The 17,539-nt window shown below is 48.7% G+C and overlaps 8 protein-coding genes and 2 non-coding genes across 10 annotated transcripts; 4 read left to right on the top strand and 6 right to left on the bottom strand.

Annotated features, from left to right (window-relative positions):
* Positions 1–351: 351 nt before the first annotated feature.
* ASPGLDRAFT_23236 (RFX family transcription factor) lies at positions 352–3,242 on the bottom strand (the record flags this gene model as incomplete). The annotated part of the gene is made up of 4 exons (XM_022543258.1): positions 352–1,966; positions 2,032–2,340; positions 2,396–3,116; positions 3,224–3,242. The coding sequence occupies 4 exons, from the start codon at positions 3,240–3,242 to the stop codon at positions 352–354; spliced, it is 2,664 nt and encodes an 887-aa protein (XP_022403891.1).
* ASPGLDRAFT_1142036 (uncharacterized protein) lies at positions 3,221–3,726 on the top strand. The gene has a single exon (XM_022539621.1). The coding sequence runs from the start codon at positions 3,325–3,327 to the stop codon at positions 3,652–3,654; it is 330 nt and encodes a 109-aa protein (XP_022403890.1). The 5' UTR covers positions 3,221–3,324; the 3' UTR covers positions 3,655–3,726.
* A 76-nt stretch (positions 3,727–3,802) lies between these two features.
* Positions 3,803–3,937, bottom strand: ASPGLDRAFT_t42. The gene has a single exon. It is a non-coding gene; the product is annotated as a tRNA-Leu (tRNA).
* A 309-nt stretch (positions 3,938–4,246) lies between these two features.
* On the bottom strand, positions 4,247–4,360 carry ASPGLDRAFT_t41. The gene has a single exon. It is a non-coding gene; the product is annotated as a tRNA-Leu (tRNA).
* A 532-nt stretch (positions 4,361–4,892) lies between these two features.
* On the bottom strand, positions 4,893–6,717 carry ASPGLDRAFT_43706 (succinate--CoA ligase (GDP-forming) subunit alpha). Its single transcript, XM_022545869.1, has 7 exons — positions 6,422–6,717; positions 6,287–6,315; positions 6,079–6,205; positions 5,954–6,016; positions 5,866–5,891; positions 5,730–5,812; positions 4,893–5,666 (listed from the first exon to the last, which is right to left on the bottom strand). The coding sequence occupies exons 1-7, from the start codon at positions 6,586–6,588 to the stop codon at positions 5,166–5,168; spliced, it is 996 nt and encodes a 331-aa protein (XP_022403889.1). The 5' UTR covers positions 6,589–6,717; the 3' UTR covers positions 4,893–5,165.
* Positions 6,718–6,960: 243 nt separating this feature from the next.
* ASPGLDRAFT_64451 (Elongator subunit ELP3) lies at positions 6,961–8,736 on the top strand (the record flags this gene model as incomplete). Its single annotated transcript, XM_022548776.1, has 2 exons — positions 6,961–7,264; positions 7,313–8,736. 2 exons carry the CDS (start codon positions 6,961–6,963, stop codon positions 8,734–8,736), a joined length of 1,728 nt encoding a protein of 575 aa, XP_022403888.1.
* Positions 8,737–9,013: 277 nt separating this feature from the next.
* On the bottom strand, positions 9,014–10,009 carry ASPGLDRAFT_1141049 (uncharacterized protein). Its single transcript, XM_022539618.1, has 4 exons — positions 9,765–10,009; positions 9,639–9,696; positions 9,444–9,536; positions 9,014–9,368 (listed from the first exon to the last, which is right to left on the bottom strand). Exons 1-4 carry the CDS (start codon positions 9,800–9,802, stop codon positions 9,291–9,293), a joined length of 267 nt encoding a protein of 88 aa, XP_022403887.1. The 5' UTR covers positions 9,803–10,009; the 3' UTR covers positions 9,014–9,290.
* Positions 10,010–10,217: 208 nt separating this feature from the next.
* On the bottom strand, positions 10,218–11,142 carry ASPGLDRAFT_165719 (1-(5-phosphoribosyl)-5- ((5-phosphoribosylamino)methylideneamino)imidazole-4-carboxamide isomerase HIS6; the record flags this gene model as incomplete). The annotated part of the gene is made up of 3 exons (XM_022542614.1): positions 10,810–11,142; positions 10,568–10,754; positions 10,218–10,504 (listed from the first exon to the last, which is right to left on the bottom strand). The coding sequence occupies exons 1-3, from the start codon at positions 11,107–11,109 to the stop codon at positions 10,218–10,220; spliced, it is 774 nt and encodes a 257-aa protein (XP_022403886.1). The 5' UTR covers positions 11,110–11,142.
* Positions 11,143–11,276: 134 nt separating this feature from the next.
* ASPGLDRAFT_64448 (uncharacterized protein) lies at positions 11,277–12,191 on the top strand (the record flags this gene model as incomplete). Its single annotated transcript, XM_022548775.1, has 2 exons — positions 11,277–11,621; positions 11,673–12,191. 2 exons carry the CDS (start codon positions 11,277–11,279, stop codon positions 12,189–12,191), a joined length of 864 nt encoding a protein of 287 aa, XP_022403885.1.
* A 2,495-nt stretch (positions 12,192–14,686) lies between these two features.
* On the top strand, positions 14,687–15,565 carry ASPGLDRAFT_43702 (uncharacterized protein). The gene is made up of 3 exons (XM_022545868.1): positions 14,687–15,060; positions 15,121–15,421; positions 15,515–15,565. Exon 2 carries the CDS (start codon positions 15,159–15,161, stop codon positions 15,318–15,320), a length of 162 nt encoding a protein of 53 aa, XP_022403884.1. The 5' UTR covers positions 14,687–15,060; positions 15,121–15,158; the 3' UTR covers positions 15,321–15,421; positions 15,515–15,565.
* Positions 15,566–17,539: the final 1,974 nt, after the last annotated feature.

The raw sequence follows: 17,539 nt of genomic DNA, 5'->3' as shown, positions 1-17,539 counted from the left end.
TCTCAAACGAAACATCCAAGACGTAAAAGGGCAAATAGTAATATCAGAGACAGGTAAAAAGACATAATAAACGCGGTCTATCGCGCTATTATTAAAATGATAATGTTGTCAGCCTTACCAAGCCCTTAAGCAGGGCAGATTGACATCTTCTCGAATCAATCGATGGTTCGTTGCTCATCTCTCATGCAAAGATTGTTGAACGCCTGGTGCAGTGATGGAAAGAATTGCCTGTCGAAAAAGTGGTGGAGCAATGCTCCAGAAAAGCAAAATACACAAAATAGAAAGGGGAATCCAACTCCAACCATGTAGAAAGCAAACAAGAGTTTCCAAAAAGTGGGCGCGTACGGCCATTTATATGACAACGACATCTCCTTCAGCGTCCGCTGGATCAGAGGCCATCATGTCACCATATTTCCCCACGGACATCAGCATAGAATCGTCGTCAAGGTCTATTGCGCTGTCATCGTTGTTCCCGGCATGAAAATTCGCAATGTTCTCCGCGACAGTGGTGGGCTTGGGGTTATCCAAATTGTTTTGGCCTGATTCAGTTTCCATGCGGCTGTCATTCAAAGATTGATGTTGATTTTGCGGTGCTTCACTGGTTGCTGCCGTGGAAGGTGCCCGAGAGACCGACTGACGGTCCTGGTGGGCATCAGTGGCCATGAGTGTATCATTCTTATCACTAATGGCAAAGCTGGGCTGTCTCATAACGAAGTTGTTCATCCCTGACGGTTCTGTCCCGAGTGTTGCGTTCTGCAAAGAACTTGGTGACGAGTGCATAAATCCACCCTGCTCCGTTTGCCAAACCATCATCTCGTGAAAAAACACCTTTGTCATCCACCAAGCACTGAAGCTCTGGGCACCACCCAATGTTAACCGACGAAGGACACAATCCCATAATGCGTCGACCTTTTCTATAATACACTGTGCACGGTGATTGGGAAACATTAGTGGTATATTGAGGATGAATGATACCCATTTGTCGGGGAAGTTGTAGTCATCGCCAGTTGCGGACTGAACAGGGTACTTATGCGCCTCAATATCATCTTCGGTATCAGGGGTTGCAAAAAAAGGCTGGCAAGGAGCGACACTTGGGTCGCTTACGGGAGTAAGCAAGGCCCGGATGTCGTGCTTCAGAATCTGTTCGGTTACCCGCTCAGCGCATCTCGGAATGTTTGCTTTTGAGATCATTTCCTTAGGGTCAACCAAGGTCTTGAAATCGAACCACATTTGATTCCTGTTGTCAGGATGGCAGAGCCAGGCAGCCGCCGCGTTGGCGGACTGGTTCACATCAAGCATGTGCCGGAGAAGACTGCAGAAGATGTTTGCCGGGATTAACCGTGCGAGAGAAACATGTGCGGGCTGGGATTTGAAGGTTTCAGTGATGTGGGGAGTGAGGCGTTGTGAGATCGAGCTGAAAGCATCCAGCACCAGCTTAGGCACGACCTGCGTGGTTAGCGGTGCCACGAATGCAATCATTTTCTGGTACATGAGCCAGTCACACTCTTTTATCCATGGGGCAATGTCGGGATGCGTGAGAAGTTTTTGCACCGGGACGGTCAAGGTTCCATGGAAAGCGGAGAAGTATCGTAGAAGGTTGCGTTCTTTGCAGTATCTGAAGCTGTCGATGACCGATATGCAGTGGGACCGGTACAGGGCCGCAAGGGCTGCGGCGACCTTCAAGTCGGCGTTGGGGGGCAGGTATGGGTGAATATCAGGGAGCTGGAGGGAGTCGTTGTCGACAGAATAGGTGTCTGCAGAAGGAAATCGGAGCATTTGATGAATCATTTTCCCGGCGTGACTTCTGACGTTCTCGAGGGTCATTGGCAGTTCCAGGGTGCCACGAGAAGCAGATTGGCAGGCACAGCCTCCAGTCGGCAAACTAGTCGACATGCGAGGAGCGAACGAGGCTGTTGGTGAAGGAAACACGGCCGTATCAGCCGGGGGTGGTGGTACTGCGCCAGCACTATTGTTCTTGTCAGAATCCGATATTCATTTTTGTCACTTTACTTGTCATGTTCTCCAACATACCTCTTTGATAGCGCATCTTCAGCCCTGTTTTCCGGCGGGACACTGGCATTTGATGGGACCTGAGAGCCAAGGGACTGATGTTTTTGTTGCTTCTCCTCTATCACGGTCAAGTCAACATAATGATACTTGGATTCCCCGCGAACACCCAGTCGTCGTGTTTGCACGTTCGGGAATATGATGCGCACAAGCTTCCCAAAGGAAGCTGGATTCAGAACCGAGACACGCTCGGTTCCACACTTCTCAGCGTAGCAGCAGTACACACGGTCCCGTCGAACGGAACCGCTACTCTTTCTGCAGTTCTCCCTCAACCTGCAGATACGGCGTCAGTGTCACATGTAAATCAAGAAACAACACAAAAGCATACCAGATCATAGCAAAGACCTGTTTGACCTTCTCAGCTTTGCCTCCAGCACCCTCGTGTTTCAGAACCTCCGCTGCCATCTGCTTGAGCGAGTAGCCTTCGTACTGACGCAACAGTTTGCGCAATTCGTTGTCGTTCGCTAATGAAGAGCTCGATCCCTTTTTCTTCTTTCCCCCACCAGCCTCTGAGTTTTCATTGTCCTCCAACATATGCTCCGGCACGTGATTCTCGATGCCACTGTCGTACAGGGATTGATACTGGGACATGGGCACCCCGGACAAACCGTGCCCTGATAACTCCGGCGGCAATGCTTGCTGAGAAATGGTGTGAGTCTGGAGCGCATGATGCGAAAAATCTTCTGCTCGGGGCATGATGGGATGGTGTGCATCTGGCAAGGTCGGGTCCAACGAAGTACCATTCACGGGATGCGACAGGTTGGGACCAAAGCGCATAATAATATCTTCTGGGTTGTTGCCAAAAACATTGTGACCCGTGGCCTGCTGAGTGGGAAGGAATTGCGCGAATCCGTCGGCAACATTTTGGTCCTGGGTCTGCTGGGAATGGATACTGGCTGTGGAGCCTCTGGATCTAGGACGACGACTATTCCGCGAGACTACATGTTCGGAACGAGCCCTCATGGGATCCGCAGTCCCAGGACGGCTATGCGGTGGTACTATCTGAGTGGACTGAGAGGCAGCACTCGAGGACTGCGAGGCTGCTCGACCTATTCGGTGGGAACAAAACAGTTAGCGAACACACAGCCATTGGGCAGTGACGACGTGCAAAATGGGGAAAATCCAGGAGGGGACGAATGGCAACAGCTGTACTTACCCATCTCTGGAGGCAACATGAGGCTCTACGACGCAGCTCCCGTGCAGGTGTGGCCGGTGGTTTCGTGGTTGTTGCTGGGTGGATGGCGGTAACCACGGGCGATGGCGTTTCTTGTTTTGGCGCTGCTGCTGCTTCTTCCAGCGCCCACCCTCGGACGGTCGCGGGGATCTCACACCGCTCCTGGTGGCTGGGGACAAGAGGGCAGAGATTTATATGGATATAGGCCGAAAAGAAGAAACGTTATTTGTCGAGAGAAGCCAGCTAAAGAGGGCACATCGCTACTGGGTGAGGTGTCGTTCGTCGTAGTTCGGTCGAGCGAAGGAATAAACAGAAATGGCCCGTTCCTCAGACAACGAGGCATTGCTTTGCAGGCAGTCACGTGTGCTGAGTCAGGCAGGCCACAACAAACGCTGGAATGGTTGATTTACTGAAGAATCTAGGATGCATAAGAATTCTGCAGAGTCAGAGTAGTTTATTTTAAGAGATCTATCTATTAGAAGATCTAGTTATTCTATTCGGTTGGGAAGCATTGGCGAGGAGCATATACGGGAAGAGCAAAAAAGAAACGACAAAAAGTTATGACAAGAGTGGGATTCGAACCCACGCCCCTTTCGAGAGTGGAATAAAGGTGCTATTGCACTTTATCGTAGCCAGGTATTCCTGGTCAAGCTTATCGCTTGAGTCCACCGCCTTAGACCGCTCGGCCATCTTGCCAATTGATAAAAGAGTTTTCAAACGAGTGCACTATGAGTGAATCCGGTCATCCTTTGAGCAGTTCATTTCGTCATAATCTGCACGCATCAGGCAAGTACTCTGTTCACATGTGTACAAACTCAACCACAATGCATCAGTAAAACAAGAAATGAAAAGTATAACGAGCTCCACTCCCAGTAATCTATGAATGATAGACTTGCTGCGAATTGCTCTATAACCCTGCAAGGGGCCTATGTCTATTGGCGGGGCAAATTATAATCGTCGACATCAAAGCAAACGAATGGAGGAAAATAAAACAAACAAAAAAAATGACAAGAGTGGGATTCGAACCCACGCCCCCTGTCGGAGATCAGGAAACTTCAGATGAAGTTGTCTGTTAAGGTAACCTTAACCTGACGCCTTGGACCGCTCGGCCATCTTGCCTGTTGTTGAATAATAGCTGTCTATTTACGTTTCATTAACCATAACAGTCCAACATATGTAAATGTCATCATTGTCTGCACACGCTGTCCAACAATTGAATTTTGGCTGCATGTTCAATGTATTTTGTTTCTGAAAGAAATTAGACTAGGTGCTTTGTTTTATTTTCATTGACAAGAGACCTCCAATCCCCCTTCCTTCAAATCAGTTGCCTCCCAATATAAACTGGACTAGCCCTTCCGCTCAAATATATATCTCAGCTGCACCAGGTACGCTGTAAATAACGTCACTTTCATTGGCCCAATCCCTACAAGCTATGCAGCACAATCCCATTTTTCCCGTATACATAAACGCGAGTTCCTATAGACAACACCCTCCCTTGTTCATCTATTGCCATTCGTACATCATACACCACACAAAGTTTTCGGCTTCCTCTGCCGAATCGTCAGTGGAGCGATATCCGACTCGGAACATACCGATACAGATTCGGAGCACTCCGGACCGTCGATGATACTCTTAGTTGAACCTACGTCAATACGGCACCGCACAACTTCTTCATTCAGACAATCGTACTGCAAAATAAACAATTTCTACAAAGAAAAGTATAGCCTTAGACACTCTAAACATAGAAAAAGGAAACAGAGAAGTACAGTCATGACCGAGTAGGAAAAATAAAAGTAAACAAATGAGCCCGTCAGGTTGATGGGTATATATCCCGGCCCTTCCGTACGCACACAACTACGCATCACTACCGACTTCGGGGCGCGTCCCTCAAAGTCGGAGAATGCTTATTCCACTTCAAACGAATCTAGACAAGGTCACGCTTGACAAACTCAGCAAGCAGGGTCTTGCCCAGAGCAGCGGGGCTTCTCTCCACGACAACACCGGCATCCTGCAGAGCGGAAATTTTCGAGTCGGCACCACCCTTACCACCGCTGACGATGGCACCAGCGTGACCCATACGGCGGCCCGGGGGAGCGCTGATACCAGCGATGAAGCTGACAGCAGGCTTGTTGTACTTGTTGTTGGCCTTGAAGAACTCGGCGGCGTCCTCCTCGGCGCTACCACCAATCTCACCAATCATGATGACACCCTCGGTCTCGGGGTCCTCAAGGAAGATACGAAGGCAGTCAATGAAGTTGGTACCGGAGAAGGGGTCACCACCGATACCAACGACGAGGGACTGACCAAGACCGGCCTGAGTAGTCTGGTTCACAGCCTCGTAGGTCAGGGTACCGGAACGAGAGACGATACCAACGCGACCACGCTTGTGGATGAAACCAGGCATGATGCCGATCTTGCATTGACCCTACAACCCATTAACATCAACGTCTATTCGAACCCACGCGCAGTGTAGACGGGTCAAACTTACGGGAGCAATGATACCGGGGCAGTTAGGACCGACCAGACGGGTCTTGTTCTGGGTCTTCAAGATGTCCGTAATGCGCACCATGTCTGTAGGGTTCTAGTTAGCTATGCGAAAACGAAAAAGTAACCGAAAGCCATACCGTGCTGAGGAATACCCTCAGTGATACTGTGGAAAGCGAAAAGTTAGCCAAAATAACTTGCAAAAGCTTCAAAAGTACTATATCTTACCAGACAGCTAGAGGAATCTCAGCCGCAATGGCCTCCTCGATACCCTTAGCGGCGAGCGGGGGGCTGGTGGGGATTAGCCTTGCGATACAACAAACCCATTCCAAGCATGCATATAGGAATCATACGGGACGAAGATAGCAGAAGCAGTGGCGCCAGTCTCCTTCACGGCATCGCTGACGTTGGCGAACACAGGGCGGTCCAAGTGCGTCGAGCCGGCCTTCTTGGGGTTGGTACCACCAACAACCTTGGTACCTGATGATTATGGTGAGTATTCCAGCTTCATTCAAAGGCGCATATCGCCTGCGTGTCGCCATATTGGAAAGAAAGAATTACCATAGGCAATGGCTTGCTCGGCGTGGAAACTGCAAAATGAAGGAAGAGCAACGTCAGCATCATTGCTCATTTTGATAGCATTGAACCGCACACACCCCACGGCGCTATCACCACCTTGACGGATACAACACTTACGTTCCCTGCTTTCCGGTGAAACCCTGGTAGATCACCTTAGTGTCGCCGTTAATGCGAAGGTTAGGGACAGTCTCAGAGTAAATTGCGCTGGCACTGGCATATCCCCGGCGCTGCACAGCAGCAACATTCTGGAGGGCCGAAAGGGTGCCACGGCGGAAGGCCTGCATGATGCTATAAAAATAAGAGAAAAATCGAAGAAAAAGAAGAAACGAAAGAGAGGAGAGGGTCAAGTTTTGACGGGGTTTGTTTATAGCAAAAAGAGAGGGAAAGAGGGAGAGTAGATTGTTTTAATGACAGCAGAAGAAACGCGGTTTGGAAGAATTCGGGACAAAGCTTTAAGCGGATCCGATTTGTTCTCGGTTGGCAGCCTCGGGGCTTTTCCTTTGAATTTTTCCCTCACTTGGGAGAGAGAGAGACGACTATCGCCAACGCAGGCTAATCTCTATTACCGGGACCTCATATTACGATCTCGATTTATTGAACGTATCTAAATCATTTCTTTACGGTCGCATCGCAGTTGCGATCGCGACACCACAACGATGGCGACCATGACAATGACCGTGCCGCCCCCCTCCAACAAGCCCAAGAAGACCGCAAAGCTGCCTCCGGAGAATGAACGGTATATGCGAGCATGCTCTGATATCGCCAATGTGCTTATCCAGGACTATGAGAGCCAGATCGACCCTACCAAGACCAAGAAGGATATCAATTTGAACAAGCTGCGGGGTCAGATTTCGAGGAAGCACTGCTTGAGCAGTCAACCGCCACTGACGGCCATTATTGCTGCGGTGCCCGAACATTACAAGAAATACATTCTTCCCAAGTTGATTGCGAAGCCGATTCGTATGTTTTGCTGTGATTTGCTGTGATATTGTATGCTGACCAGCGCAGGGACGTCGTCTGGTATCGCCGTTGTCGCCGTTATGTGTAAACCCCACCGTTGCCCTCATATTGCCTATACAGGAAACATCTGTGTCTACTGTCCCGGTGGTCCTGATTCCGACTTTGAATATTCGACCCAGTCCTACACCGGATACGAGCCCACGTCGATGCGCGCCATTCGGGCCCGCTATGATCCGTTTGAGCAGGCGAGAGGTCGGGTGGATCAGATCAAGTCCCTTGGTCACAGCGTCGACAAGGTTGAATATATCATCATGGGTGGAACATTCATGTCACTGGCGGAGGATTATCGGGAGTCTTTCATTTCGCAGCTTCACAATGCGCTGAGCGGATACCAGACCGATAATGTCGACGAGGCCGTGCAAGCGGCCGAAATGAGCAACGTGAAGTGTGTGGGGATCACCATCGAGACTCGACCCGACTACTGTCTGGACACGCATCTGAGCAGCATGCTCCGCTACGGATGCACGCGACTGGAGGTCGGAGTTCAGAGTTTGTATGAGGACGTTGCGCGAGACACCAACCGGGGCCACACGGTTGCCGCTGTGGCCGAAACATTCAAACTCTCCAAGGATGCAGGATTCAAGGTAGTCAGCCACATGATGCCTGACCTCCCCAATGTTGGCATGGAGCGGGACCTGTACCAGTTCCACGAGTACTTTGAGAACCCTGCTTTCCGTACGGACGGTCTGAAGATCTATCCCACCCTGGTCATCCGTGGTACAGGTCTATATGAGCTCTGGAGGACGGGTCGCTACAAGAACTACACCCCAAACGCACTAGTCGACCTAGTCGCCCGAATCCTCGCCTTGGTGCCTCCATGGACCCGTATCTACCGTGTGCAGCGCGATATCCCCATGCCCCTGGTCACCTCCGGCGTGGAGAACGGCAACCTGCGCGAACTCGCGCTTGCCCGCATGAAAGACTTCGGTACCTCCTGCCGCGACGTCCGCACCCGCGAGGTCGGCATCAACGAAGTCAAGAACAAGATTCGTCCATCGCAGGTCGAGCTCGTCCGCCGCGACTACACCGCTAACGGCGGCTGGGAGACCTTCCTCGCCTACGAAGACCCCAAGCAGGATATCCTGATCGGTCTACTCCGGCTCCGCAAGTGCAGCGCCACGCATACCTTCCGTCCTGAGTTTACCAGTCAACAGACTAGTATCGTGCGAGAGCTGCACGTTTACGGTACCGCTGTCCCTGTGCACGGTCGTGACTCGCGCAAGTTCCAGCACCGCGGATTTGGTACCCTCCTGATGGAGGAGGCGGAGCGCATCGCCCGCGAGGAACACGGAAGTCGCAAGATCAGTGTTATCTCCGGTGTTGGTGTGCGTAGCTACTATGCTCGTCTCGGATACACGCTTGATGGTCCTTACATGTCAAAGATGTTGGACCCTATCAAGGATGAGGAATAATCTTCCTTTCCTTATGACTATGTTTGACGATAAAAGTTTATTTCTTCGTTTCTCTTTGGCGTTGGGATAACCCTTAACTTGGGAAGCATTTCTGCATCTGTGGCGTTCGCAGCGTTGTCATGAACAGGTATATAACTTTGTATGAGTTTGATGAAATCGTTTTGAAGATAAAAAGTTAAATGATAGATGATCTATATTATTAATGGAAAAGCAAAGGTGACGCAGTAAAGCATATACCTTATTGTATATGTACAGACACGACAATGTCTTAGTCTAAAGTAAAAGAAACACCGGAATCAACACCATATAGCAAGATAAACCACAGAAACCCAGCCTTTCTCCATTACCATGCATCATATCTCAGCCGTTGAAAGTTGTCTTGTATATAAGGGCAGACTGGCGATTTCCGCAACCAGCGCAGCTTATGAGACCGAGTGTATCGTCCAAACCAAGCCGAGATTCCCACGCATAGTAATAAACCAGACAGACAAAGCAAAAGAAAAGAAACAGAGGCCTTCATCAAAAATTGTAGATTCAAAATCAATCGGCAAGCTTTAGCTCAGTGATATGGCACCACCCCTACTAGCTCGGATATGGAGGTAGGCCTGGAAAGCACAGAAGACGAAGAATGCCTATTTCGAGAGAAACAATTAGTTAGCCACTGGTATCTCCATATACAAGTGTATTCGACATATAGGTAGACGTACGGCGTATACAATCACGGCGGTAAAAATCGAGGCAGCAACGGCAGGGCCATTCTCCGGGTCGCCATCAGAGCCGGTGTAACCGGGGTGGTCGTGCTGGACAGAGAGGATTATCCGTTAGTTTCTATAGACGCAGGATGACAGGATCGCATGTCGTAGCCAAAAGGAGGGATGGGTAGACAGAGGGCCCGGACGAACCTGGTATAACGTTCCGAGGACGGAGAGGATGATGACGGCAAAGAACGAGATGACAACGCTGTATCACGAAAAAACACAAGTCAGCGACCATAGTCATAGAGACCTTGCGATATATTAATATCGTACCATGACCATGCGTTCAAAGCAGACACGATGGGCTTCATCTTGAGGTTTGGCAAACGTTCGATGCGATAAGACGGAGTTCAGGAACCAATCGGATCCAAGGTATTGATGCGGATGGTGTTGTATGAGGCTTCGCGAGACCTGGAGGATGCTTGTCGCTTCCTTGATCCCAGTATAGCGGGAAAAATGCACGGGATTGACGGTTTGGAGGTGCGATCGATGTTCTTGGGAGGTGAGTCTCGGAATGTTCGATGGCGGCGAAGCGCCTAACCGTTCTGGGCGGTGACAGAGGTATTGATATCATGCACGACGAATGCAACTTCCTAGTACTCCGTAGCCAACACACCTATTTTGTTTGTTTCACTGTGTTTTATACTGGATTCTATTAATTTTGTTCTATATGTTTGAACTTTTATACAATTGCCTCATGCCAGACATCGGTATGTACACACATCCTCAGTGCGCCTTGTTCCATTCTATACACTCATCAAAGGTAACACCAGAACCCCCAAAAATATCCAAAGCACTACCAATAGTCAAGTCGACTTTTCCTTGGCTGCTGACATGAACCTTTTCAAGGTCCTGGAGATGCCGCGCACCTCCTGCGTACGTAACAGGAATTGTACACCATTGAGCCAATTTAGCGACCAGATTTTCGTCAACACCCTGCTGTAAGCCTTCCACGTCTGCCGCGTGGATGAGGAACTCGGAGCAGTACGGTTCCAGGAATGAGATGGATTCTTCTCCGGCATTAGCATATCATACCACTTGGACGTAAGGGATTCAATGAATTAGAGTAGACATACCCTGGTTAATCTCCATCTCTGTAATTGTCTGCCAGCGGTTCATAGCCACAAACCAAGTATCATCCTTTCTGCGGCAGCTCAGATCCAAGACCAGCTTTGACCTGTCGCCTCCAAGAGCAGCGAGAACGCGCTCTAGTCGCTCTTGAGAGAACTTGCCCTCCAGGAACAGAAACGACGTGATAATGACCTGTTCAACACAATTAGCATACAGTCTCGAGCCAAACGAGTTCTAATACACCCACCTTCTCAGCACCCTGGTCAATCCAATACTGCGCATTCTCATCCGTGATACCCCCAGCAACCTGCAATCCTCCCGACCATGTCCCCAATGCCTCCTTAGCTGCATCGTCATTTCCCGGACCAAGCTTCACAACGTGCCCTCCACGTAGATCATGCTTCTGGTACAAGCCTGCATAGTGGCCGGCGGGAAGCTTGGATACATAGTTGGTTTTGAGGTCCGAGGAAACGTCACTCAGCGTTCCTCCCACAATCTGCTTGACCTGACCGGAGTGAAGGTCAATACAAGGCCTGAATTTAGTCATTTTGTCTTCTTATTCTTCGTCAATGGATGTGTCGTGCTGTGTGCAAATCGAGGGGTCGGACCAGGACTTACCTTATCGCACGTGACTAAGCGGTATCCGAAGAAAAAAACCTCCGTCGGCTTTAACGAGTTTCGCGATCAATAAAGAACCACACGCCACAATAAAAAATGATCGGAAAACGGAAGAGAGACACGTCCGTCGTGTCGCGATCTACGACGAAAGAAGAGCAGGAGCAAGATACATCAGTTCCTACGACACCTACCGAGGTCTCCCATGACCTGTTTCGCAAATTCTTCGAATCGCAGTTCGAGCCGTTAGACATTGGACCCAAAGTATCGCGGAAGGAAGAATCAGAGGAGGAAGAGGATGATGATGACGGCGAAGAAGAATCGGAAGCCGGATCTGACTGGGATGGTCTTTCAGGAGAGGATGAGGTGGAGGTGATCGAACACCACGATTCGTCTGTTAAGAAGAGCGATCTGTTGGACAAGAAAGCCCGGAAGGCTTTTATGGTATGTTCATATACTATGGATACGGAGGGACTGAATGCTAAATGTGTACAGAACGCGAAGCCACCATCATTCGACGTCGACACAACCAAAACAGAGACTAAACCTACCAAGGACTCTGGCGAAGACGAAGAGGACAAAGCTACAGACACAACGAACCTGAAGAATGATATTGCCCTACAGCGACTGCTTAAGGAATCCCACCTGCTAGACTCTGCGTCCGAGCTGGCGCCCACCGGCAAGAACCGACACAAGGCTCTTGATATGAGAATGCAATCGCTTGGAGCCAACGCATCACTCTATGACCAGAAGATGCCGTCGACACACCGAAGGGGAATTAAGACCAAGGCTGCGACCAAGGAGGACAAGCGGCGACGAGAAGCGAAGGAGAACGGAATAATTCTCGAGAAGCCTGCTCCTAAGAAACAAACCAGCAATAAGCGGAGGGAGCGTGGTGTTGGAGGGCCATCTGTTGGAAAATTCACCGGAGGAACCCTGAACTTGAGCCAACGAGACATCGATTCTATTACCCGGCGGTCCAAGGGATCCAAGGGATCCAAAGGCCGCCGTTGAGACGGATATTGGAAGGCATGATACCCATTGAATAACCACCTAGCCCAGCACCAGCCAGCTCCGGTACCAGCGGAATACAGCAACCGGTACAACGGCTTCGGTGATGACTAGGCGCAAATTGTTGCATATACCTTGTATAATTACCATCATACTGCCATCGGGTGGAAGGTCTGTACCTTTCCCTTCACCGGGCACACTGGTTCACCACGGACCATGACGAAGGAACGAACACGAATGTAAACAACACTACCAACATCAAAACACAAACATCGATGTAACTCTACAAAAAGGGGACAAGTACTTTGGTCACTCCTCTCACCTCCCCGATAGCGGCACTGGAACTCGATCCGTGTCATTCCAAATCCAACAGAGTATATCCCTCATTCTGAGACTTTAGAACAACTCCTGATCGTTCAGACCTGCGTTCAGGCAAAGTTAATTAATCCCCCAGTTTCAGATACTCCCCGGGCTCCGGGGGATTCTGAGTGCATTTTTCGTTGTTTTCTCGAAGCTCGGGCCTATATGCACGAGAGGGTTTGGACGGATTGCGCTGTTCCAGATAGGGCAAAATCCCCGACTGACTTTGGCAACTTTTTGTCCTGTGACAACATTTTTCGGTTTTTTCTATTGAATAAGGTTTGGCTGTCTGCATTTATTGAAGTGCCTGCTTGTTTTTGTTTATGTGCATTATTCGAACACAGAAAGTAGTATGCGCGGACTACTCTGTGTTTACTCCTACAGACAAGTTCTCAAACTTGACACCTCAACTGTCAGCGGCTGCACGGAAGTCGAGTCATAATCACTGCTCGCAGACCAGTATGAGGCAGCAGTGTACCAATTGACTCGTCTGTCATCATAAGAATTCTCAATATTAGTCCGGGCCAACTTCGGGCTCAAACATGGCATGCCTCGAACGCGCTTCAACCAAAAATGAATACACAGATGTTGGCTCTTACGTTTAATAAACTACTTCTGGATTAGTGGATACCATTGAGAGCCTCCGATTACACGCCCAGTTCTTCAGATTCAGCCTTCTCTTATTATTAGCAGTGGACATGCTCCATATTCCTGCACCATGGCGTGCATAATATTCCGGAGCCCTCAGTAATAGTAGTCTACCGATATTATTAGAAAACGCTACGTTTCAGATCCTCTCAAAACCGCATCGCAATGGCCAGGTCTTAGCTTTCGAATCCGAAACCGCCCCATAGCGCAGAACAGAGAACCCTCCACATCCACATCCATGCCCGTGACTACACCATGGCCATGACCATTACCATGACCAAATATCAATGCACGCATCCGTCCGTCCGCCCGTCTCACTGACCAATTCGTGATCCACCGTGGCCAAAACGAGTCAAGCAGCGGGACCACAGCCCAGGCTGGATCTATACAGACTGCTCTGCACAGATAAGCACAGACAGCCGACTTACTCGGAATACAGCGGGAAAAGTGGTAAAGATGTGTATCAATATTCCGCACGTACTACTTACTGTATCCAGTGTGTCCAGCTGAGCTTTGTTCAGGCCAGCCAGTTCTGTCCGGCCCGGTGTGTGTTTCTGGGGATTGGTGGACAATGCATATGTCGTTTACTTGTATGGAGATGGATATGAGTATGTAAGTCTACCGGGCGTGCATATGCATGCTGTATATCAGAGTACGGGCATGACTCGTTGCGAGGAGAAATGGACTTGTAGACTTGGCTTATCTACGATGAGTGTAGTGCTTGCTTTACCGTGTACAGTGTACAGACCGGTATAATGCATAATTCAACATGTTATTGAGTTCTCAAGATTGCCCGATCTCAATCTCGAGAGTAGTTGATCAGGGTTTGATTGTACTTTAGATAGGAAAATTACCATTGAACTGCCATAGTAGAGGCCTGAATGTTTTGTCCAACGGAGTACCCTATGTCCAAAGTACTCGGGAATCCCGGAGCTTCCGGACTAGTGCATGATGCTCCATAATCTGTTACCACTCCAAGCGAGAGAAAAAATCCCTGCACGTTCTGATCAAACTCCAATCCGACGAGAAATGTAGAGCACAGGTTACTCTACAGCCATGAATAGAAATAAAGATAGATAGAGAATGTGGACATGTAGATCCGTTTCAGGATAAAAGAGTAGACTACTGTCGTACCATCCAGCACGCTAAAGTCCTCTGCAGAGCACGCTACTGCACTCCTCTATCAAGAGCAGCACTGTCTGCTGATCTGGAACCATGGACTTTTCTAGAGGGTTTCAGGATGGGATGATCAAACAACATGCCTGTGCATTTTGAGTTAGGCTGTTCGAGTCAGTCGATAGATGCCATAGAGAGATCCGTAAATTACCATCTGGTGAGGGTTAATATCTGGGTCGTATAATATCGGGTATAGTACCCTAAAAGTGCGCTAACCGGATTGAGAATTTACTACGACCAGAAAAGCGTAGGGCAAAGTTTATTCGAATATTCCGGATGCTGGAGGAATAAGAATAGAGTTTTCATGATTCATTATTGAGTTGATTTGTTTTTGGCCCCTTTTATGGTATCCTGTACTCTGTAGAGTAGTACTGAGTACTGAGGTGAGGTTGTATGGGTGTTGACAATGCACAATAGCATCTTGCGACAAAGCCAGTATGCAGCCAGATCCTCTGCAGTTATGACATTGGCATTCGTACCAAGGCCAGCAGTTCACACGTTCGACCAAATACCTCTGGCACTCCGTACCTAGTGTGGCCTCCTGCAGAACAACCAAGCCGGACAAGAAACCAGATTGGTGCTCGACGAACAGGGCTCGTATTCCAGAAGTTCTAGTTCTGGGACTAGAACAAAGTAGCCCATAGGTCCCGGAAGTTACAATCGCCATCGCCATGATCACCACCCAGGGGTGAGTAAGGATCTCGAAAATGACCGATTATTATCCTCGAGTTGCTAATTCTCCGCGTAGATCGCAACCTCATGATTCTCAAATTCCTCCGAGTGACCATGGGGGATGTGAGGATTGGCCTGGCTCTCGAGATTAGCAGATACGAGTCCAAGATCGACACCAGGAAAGGGAGAAGGATGATGCTAGTACTGGTCAGCCTTGCTGCATGCGGAAGTTATCATTGCAAAAGCATGATGGCCGGGGTGCTGGGCGGCCGCTGATCATGAGATCCTTCGCAGTCGGGTGTCGAAAGGAGGATATTGGGATGGACAATAGAAGCTTCGACGGCTTGACGAGTCGATTTGGATGTGCAGCGTTATAGGTGAGTTCTGTACTCCGTACTTGTACTCTGTCTTCTGTACAACGCAGCAGGTATCTATAGATAACCGCCACTGACCACTCTTCGGCTGAATAGGTGGACCCGTTAATATCGAGCAATCTGTACTACGTACTCTGTTAATGTACAAAAGAGCCTTTGAAGAATTGCTATCCTGTCAAGATCCAAATCAATTGACTTTGTATTCAAAGTATACTACATACTCTGGAGTAGAACATACTTTCGGAGAGGAGTCGCATCCAAGGTTGGACCACACGAGCTAAGCTTTTACTGTTTTTCATCAACGGCTGTGCAGATCAGACACGTACGGAACATAGAAGAGACGTTGATATAACAGTACGTACTGACATTTGATTAATCAATTATATGAATTGATGTATTCTTTTTATTCAATTTATCTTAATAGCACGAGGATGTACAATACAGGCAGGAGTACTCAATACGGAATCCGGGCTTGACCGGAATGCGGCGCAATGCTGATCGTCATATCGCAGTCATGCCAGAAGCAAACGGTTGATGTTTGTTGACCAATGGCTGGAGTTTAGATTCTCAAAATTGAGCCGACCTACTCACAGTTGTAGTTACTCGTACCAATACTCTGCACCTTTATAGATGCCAAGATCTGTACCTGACAGATCAGATGCAATATAAATGATTTATTTGTATACTGGCTGGTGTACTCCGTAAGGAGGTTTATGTACGGGGGTTATTCAATAGTGAACGGCCAACGGTCAACGGTCAGCCACCTGTACAGGTTGTGATTAATTATCCCACGTAGTGACTTGCCCGTTGTGGTTAAATCCATACGGCATAAACAGGACATCCCATTGGCCCATGTAAGCGCCCTCCACTCACCCTGGAATCTGAAACACGGGGCGGATGCTTCACAATGGGCTTGGCATGGGTAGCAGATTGTCCTTCCGGCTCCGATGAATCCTACTCCGTACTCTGTACACAGCACACTGCTACATAGTACGTACTCTAGTGTCCGGATGAGTACTTTGTGCAGAGTAGAGCAATGAACAAGCGCTGTAATCTGCAGATTTGATTATTCTGACCCCTACGCCAGCAAGGATACCTATTATTGCGAAATGCATAGCTTCCATCTCCTTTATGCACGTCCCGAGAGGAGAGCAAGTGCACTCCGGATACTCTCGTATTGACTCGATAACCTGATCTGGCGGTATATCCGAAGGCTGGAAGAAATCCGGGAGGCTAGCCCAGTGAACGGTCCAATTGATGTCGATCCACTATATACCGTAGAGTGTACTCTGTACTCTGTAGATACAATTATCCGTACTCCGTAGTGTTCTAGATGGGACCCCGGTGTGGCAATTGTCAGTCTGTATGGATACAATATGATGTATGATTCTTCAGCAGAAATGGATAATAAAATGCCAAATTAAGGTACCAACGGCTATCCAATGGGTTGTATGGGCGAGTCCCATGGATGGATTTGTTTCTATGTTGGGTTCTGGATTTCTACCGGTGGAGAGACACTAATCCTTTTCGGGCTGCGTGGGACTGATTCCCGATGGGGCAATCGTTTTTTCTGATCCGGATCCACCGATTACCGTATTGTACTGTATCAGATGTGGTAACTTACCAGTTTCTCATGGTGGTCCCTGGAAGGTGCCTGTATCGGTAATACCACCGGTCCCTGGCGCCTCCAGCCAACCAGTTATTGTTGTTATTATAGCTCCATAATAAATGGTAATATTATTGTACTTGTATTTCCACCCCCTCGATTTGACCTCAATTTCGCTAACAGCCCGATTGACGTTGTCCGGTGGTCGTATTATCTTAGAGTGTGTTCTCTATTCTTCATCTTCTCGACTGTCAAGGAAATCGCATTTTTTTTTTTTTTTTTTTACCCTCCCTTTTTTCCCATATTTTCCCTTCTTATCCACCCTCTTCTCCCACCTCCTCCCTCTATTCTTTTTCTCTCTCTCTCCCTCACTCTCACTCTACCCACCATCCACCCACTTACAGGTGCTCCCTTTCTTTCGTTTCATTTTCGCCGTGCGAGAATTACCCCCTACTATCACTTTATTGTTCTATATTATTATCTATTATTATTGCCTTCTTCTTCTTTTTTACATA

The sequence above is a fragment of the Aspergillus glaucus genome (assembly GCF_001890805.1).
Source record: "Aspergillus glaucus CBS 516.65 unplaced genomic scaffold ASPGLscaffold_4, whole genome shotgun sequence".
Lineage (NCBI taxonomy): Eukaryota > Fungi > Ascomycota > Eurotiomycetes > Eurotiales > Aspergillaceae > Aspergillus > Aspergillus glaucus.
Note: the sequence above shows the minus strand (reverse complement) of the source record. Positions and strands in the feature narration are given on the sequence as shown.

What these genes read in the sequence shown, in the direction of transcription:
- ASPGLDRAFT_1141049 (XM_022539618.1), bottom strand. Translation starts at nt 9,802, where the DNA reads ATGAAGCCCATCGTGTCTGCTTTGAACGCATGGTCATG. An exon ending in GCTTTGAACGCATGGTCATG is followed by an intron (nt 9,697 to 9,764) that starts GTACGATATTAA and finishes TTCGTGATACAG; the next exon opens with CGTTGTCATCTCGTTCTTTG. An exon ending in TCCTCGGAACGTTATACCAG is followed by an intron (nt 9,537 to 9,638) that starts GTTCGTCCGGGC and finishes CTCTCTGTCCAG; the next exon opens with CACGACCACCCCGGTTACAC.
- ASPGLDRAFT_43702 (XM_022545868.1), top strand. Translation starts at nt 15,159, where the DNA reads ATGGGGGATGTGAGGATTGGCCTGGCTCTCGAGATTAGCAGATACGAG.
- ASPGLDRAFT_43706 (XM_022545869.1), bottom strand. Translation starts at nt 6,588, where the DNA reads ATGCAGGCCTTCCGCCGTGGCACCCTTTCGGCCCTCCAGAATGTTGCT. An exon ending in TTCACCGGAAAGCAGGGAAC is followed by an intron (nt 6,316 to 6,421) that starts GTAAGTGTTGTA and finishes TTCATTTTGCAG; the next exon opens with TTTCCACGCCGAGCAAGCCA. An exon ending in TGAGGGTATTCCTCAGCACG is followed by an intron (nt 5,813 to 5,865) that starts GTATGGCTTTCG and finishes AGAACCCTACAG; the next exon opens with ACATGGTGCGCATTACGGAC.
- ASPGLDRAFT_1142036 (XM_022539621.1), top strand. Translation starts at nt 3,325, where the DNA reads ATGGCGTTTCTTGTTTTGGCGCTGCTGCTGCTTCTTCCAGCGCCCACC.